General features: G+C 39.4%; 1 protein-coding gene across 1 annotated transcript; it reads left to right on the top strand.

Annotated features, from left to right (window-relative positions):
- Positions 1–1,350: 1,350 nt before the first annotated feature.
- LOC104610336 (uncharacterized) lies at positions 1,351–2,438 on the top strand. Its single transcript, XM_010276898.1, has 2 exons — positions 1,351–2,043; positions 2,112–2,438. Exons 1-2 carry the CDS (start codon positions 1,351–1,353, stop codon positions 2,436–2,438), a joined length of 1,020 nt encoding a protein of 339 aa, XP_010275200.1.
- Positions 2,439–5,287: the final 2,849 nt, after the last annotated feature.

The raw sequence follows: 5,287 nt of genomic DNA, 5'->3' as shown, positions 1-5,287 counted from the left end.
TCTTGAGCGAGTCCAATAAAATAAGCAAGTGAAGAACATGGAGCAGTTTCTTTGGGGGGAGATCAGCAATGTAAAACCCTAACATTTCACTACCTTTGGAAATCACTTTCCGATAGATATTGCCCTGTTTTAATCTCTATTTTTACCTCAACCGCAAGATGCTCAAGAAGAAATCTTGTTTAACCTCTATTTGACCTCCAATGGTTTCTATGTCATGGGGGTTTTGTTTAACCTCTGCTTTTTCATCAAGCCATGATGCAACATATATAAAAAAATTGTTCAATAAATCTTGTTTAACTGCTATTTTTTCATCAACCCTTTTTACCTTTTTTTATCATTCGTTTAATATCAACATGGGGCTGATGAGATCCTTTTTAATCACATTGACTTATTGGGTCCTTTGAGTTAATTGGGAAATCCATTGGGGGGAAGATTCCCAATTCACGGGGATGCTTTTTATAGGGGTGAGGATAAACACATTTGGAGAATTAATAAATAAATTTTGATATGGACTGAACTCTAAAAAAGCGAAAAAGAAAAACACCACCTAATAAATTTGTGCCCGACGACTTGACATAGGTAATGTGGATATCAAATCTATCCCCTTTTAATTTTGAGTTAATTTGTAATTGTATACCCAACCTATCCCTCTCTTGACTCTGAGTTTTGAACTTACAAAAAAAATAAAAAAAAAAACTCCAAGTTTTGAACCAACTCTTAGGAATGGTAACGGAGTGGGGCCAAGTTTTGCATGTCCCATCCCTAACCCCGTATTCAAATGCCCTATGCCCTACCCTGCCCTGATCATTCCTATTTGCATACTTACAACTTTGTTTATTTTTTATTCTTTTGAAACCTATTTAAAACTATATTATATTATATAATATAATATAATATATTAGCACATATTATATAATTAATAAAGTCAGAGCGAGTTTAGGGCTGGGTAGACAAATACCATCCCCGCCCCATAGTGTCCCCGATCCCTAGGGTTCATCAGGGTCAAAAATACCCGTCCTGACTAGGATGGAAGAAGGTAGAGCTCGACGGGGACAGGTCAAATTGCCATCTCAACCAAAATTAATTGCAGAAGTAAAGGAAATAAGGCCAATTAATAACAGCAAACTGGGTGTTAGATCTCTTTTCTCTTGTGATTCAATGCCTCTATCGCACTCATTTTTGTGAAACTAACTAACTAGCACCAACCAATTACGCAAGAAACTATTAACTGTTTTGGAAGTCATTATCCATTAACCAGAAGGAAAAAAAAAGTATGTTGCCGAAAATGCATAATTATTGAAAGGCTCTGACCAATCAAATCACGAGATTGAACACAAATGGTACCAAGAAATGGAGAAAGACATCACTCTTGATGGTGATGAAGTACCCAAGCGTAAGTTTCCTCCTCTTTTTGATTATAAACCGGTACCTCCTTTTCCTAATGCTTTAGTAGGTTCTAGGAAAGATGAGCAATTCAAAAATTTTTATGAAACTTTCCGTAGATACGAGGCAAATATTCCCCTTTTTAATGCTCTTAAACAAATTCCTTATTATGCTAAATTCTTGAAAGAATTATGTAAACATAAAAGGAAACAGAAACTAAAAGGATGTGAGAAGGTGAGAGTAGGGGAGAATATTTCTACAGTCATTAAAAAACTCCCTACGAAGTACAAGGATCCAGGTATGTTTACTATCCCCGGCATGATAGGTAACACTAGAATTGAAAAGGCCATGTTAAACTTAGGAGCTTCTATTAATGTCATGCCATATTCTATATATGCTTCTATGGAACTTGGACCTTTGAATAAGACTGGTGTAGTGATTCAATTGGCTGATAGATCGAATGCCTATCCTAAGGGTATAGTTGAGGATGTTCTTGTGAAAGTAAATGATTTGGTTTTTCCTACGGATTTTTATGTGCTTGATATGGATAATGGTGATCAAACCACTCTTATTCTGCTAGGAAGACCATTCTTAAAAACATCCAAGACTAAGATAGATGTTTATAGTGGCACACTCACCATGGAATTTGATGGTAAGATTGTTAAGTTTAATATTTAACTGATGATAATCCTATTTGTTCTGTTGATGCGATTGATTCTTTGGCACAGGAAATCTTCAAACTTAATGAAAATGATGGACTAGAAGTCTCCATTAGTAAACATCTTGAGAAAGAGGAGCCAATGCTCAATGCTGATTTGCAGAAAACTGTTGCAGCATTGAATGATTCTCCAGACTTACAACAGTCAGGTAATGCTCCTTATGTTATATTGCCAATTTCTGACAGGAGACATTTACCCTCTATTTTGCAGGCCCACATTCCAGAATTGAAGCCTCTCCCTAATCACCTCAAGCACGTATTCCTTGGAGACGGAGAGACATTACCAGTGATCATCTCTAGTAGCCTTAGCACACCACAAGAAGAGCAGCTTGTGTAGGTTCTCAAGGAGCATAAGACGACTATCGATTGGATGATTGCGGATATCAAAGGAATCAGCCCGTCTACATGCATGCATCACATCTTACTTGAAGAGCAAGCAAAACCTTCCTGTCAACCACAAAGAAGGCTGAACCCACCCATGATGGATGAAAGGGTTAAGCACCAGAAGTTGCAACCACAAGAGTTAGAGGATCTAGTTTATGATGATTAAAAACAGGGAAGTTTGTTTTTCTTTTTTTTTTTCTCTTCTTGTTTTTGCATTTATAGTTTAGTTATTTCCACATTTTATTTGCCTTTCACCTTACATTGGGGACAATGTAAGTTTTAAGTGTGGGAGGAGGGGATTTAGGATTTAGGTTGCGTTTCAAAATTTAATTTAGGTTGTGTTTTTCTACATTTGTTGGAAAAAAAAAAACTCAACTCTTTTGGAATCAATTGAAATAGTATTCTAGGACAACTCTTGTGAATTTGGTCAAGAAATATGATTAGGGAATACAGGATTCACCTGAGGCCACTCCCTTTTTAAGCTAGTCCTAAATCCAGGTTTAAGTAAATAGGGTAAATATTTTACCAAGCAATTCAATTGGTAGGACAGAGCATAAAATGCACCTACCAATCAAGCAATTCAATAGTAGGATGGAGCATAAAATGCACCTACTAACCAGCAATTCAATCAGTAGGACGGAGCATAAAATGCACCTATTGACCAAGTAATCCTAATAGTGGGGTGGAGCATAAAATGCACCCACTGACTAAGTCCTAAAAGTGAGATGGAGCATGAAATGCACTCACTTCCACCAAGAAAAAAAAAAGAGGAGATATAAAAAAAATGTTTTCCCTAATTTACTACCTGGTTTGTAGTAGTAAAAAAAAAAATTGGATTGGTGGATGGATGAGTCGTGTATAACTTGGTCGTGTTGATTTAACGGTTTGCATCAGTTAACCTAGAATATTTGTGGAAAAAGATGAAGGAAGATTGAGTTTAATTTTGGTAGGATAGTTTGCTTAGTTTGCTTAAGTTCTGTCTTGCCCGAGGATGGGTAAGGTTTTAAGTGTGGGGGATTTGATGAGAACGAAAAATATCATTTTTTTCTCCTTTAATATTTAGTCTTTTATATTTATTTTATGCCTAAATGCACTCATAATTCTCATATTTTGGTTTAGGGCACGAAACGAGGCATTAGGTGAGAAACAAGGCTAATCGGATCATTTTATACAGTTTCGGCGTCGTGTGGTAGATTGAGCATAACTCTCTCATCCGGACTCAGATTGAGATGATTCAAGATGTGTTAGAAAGATAAAAAAACGTTCTACAACTTTCCTATTTGAGTTTTGATATATTCGCACTGCATCGAGGTCAAAATTGGGTCAGAATTCACTGCAACTGGATTGGTAATGTGTTGAAGACGTTCTTTAGCCTTGAAGCTTTCATCCGCGATTTCACCATTCTCCCACTCACCTCAGCTTTCCAACTCGTGATGGGATCAATCCAACTCGGCCTCAGCGTTCTCTGATCTCGGGATTTGCTTGATGAAGTGTGTAGGAAGTTGAGCAGAGCCTCTCTTACATTGGCTGGGTAGGCGATCATAGTTGGCTCGCGGGCTTCGTATTCACCTGTAACTTGGTTGACCACAAGCTGAGAATCACTGCAGATGACGATGTGTTTGGCTTTCACTTTGTTTGCTAGATCAAGCCTGGCTAGTAACGCCTCGTACTCCGCTTCATTGTTGGACACCGCAAACTCAAAGCGTAGCGCATACTCCAGTTTCACCTTGCTTGGCCCATACAGAATGATTCCAGCTCCGCTACCCTATTGGTTGCACGAGCCATCTACGTGAAGGATCCAGGGCTCCTCATCCTAGCTCGGGTTCGATCTAACTAGGAGAAAAGCCACACTGGCTGCTACCTCAGGGTGCTCAAGCTAAATCGGCCTAGGAACCTCGGGCTCATTTGGCCTGGGAGCCTCGGGCTTGACCGACCTGGGGACTTCGGTGCTGAAAGTGCATTCCGCGACAAAGTTGGCTAAGGCTTGAGCCTTGATAGCAATTCGCGGCTTTTACTGGAGGTCGTACATGCTGAGTTCGATGGCCCACTTCGTCAACCTACCAGAGACCTCGGGCTTGAGTAAGACTTGCTTCAGAGGCTTGCTGGTGAGGACGACGACAGTATGAGCTTGAAAATACGGGCGAAGTTTCCGAGCTGTAATAAGTAGAGCATACGCCAACTTTTCGATCTCTGGATATCTTGTCTCTGCTCCCTACAACACTTTGCTAACATAGTAGATAGGTCGTTGGACCCTATCTACCTCTCTTATTAGTGTCGAGCTGACCACCTCGTCACTTGTAGAGAGGTACAACTCCAAAACATCACCATCCTCGGGTCGGGTTAAGACCGGGATACTGGCGATGTACTTTTTGAGCTCCTCAAATGTGAGCTGGCATTCTTCGGTCCATTCAAAGCCTTTGCTTTTAATCGCCTTAAAGAAAGGCAGGTAGCGATCTGCTGACTCAGACATGAAGCGGCTCAGAGTGGTTATGCGGCCATTCAACCTCTGAACCTCCTTCAATTTCCGGGGTGGTCTCATATCTAGGATGACCTTAATTTTATCCGGGTTGGCCTCAATGCCACGCCGGTTAACGATGTACCCTAGGAATTTACCCGAGGTGACATCGAAAACACACTTGTTCGGGTTTAACTTCATATTAAATTTACCCAAAATTTCAAAGACAGAATAAAAATCTTTTATTAAATCATTTGAAAACAAAGTTTTGATGACCATGTCGTCTACATAGCATTCTATTTTTTTGTCGATCAAGCTTAAACAATTTATTTACAAGTCTTTGGAAT

This window comes from Nelumbo nucifera, chromosome 1 (assembly GCF_055504915.1).
Source record: "Nelumbo nucifera cultivar China Antique chromosome 1, China Antique-T2T, whole genome shotgun sequence".
NCBI classification, from domain to species: Eukaryota; Viridiplantae; Streptophyta; class Magnoliopsida; order Proteales; family Nelumbonaceae; genus Nelumbo; species Nelumbo nucifera.
This window is presented reverse-complemented; position numbering and strand designations above follow the sequence as displayed.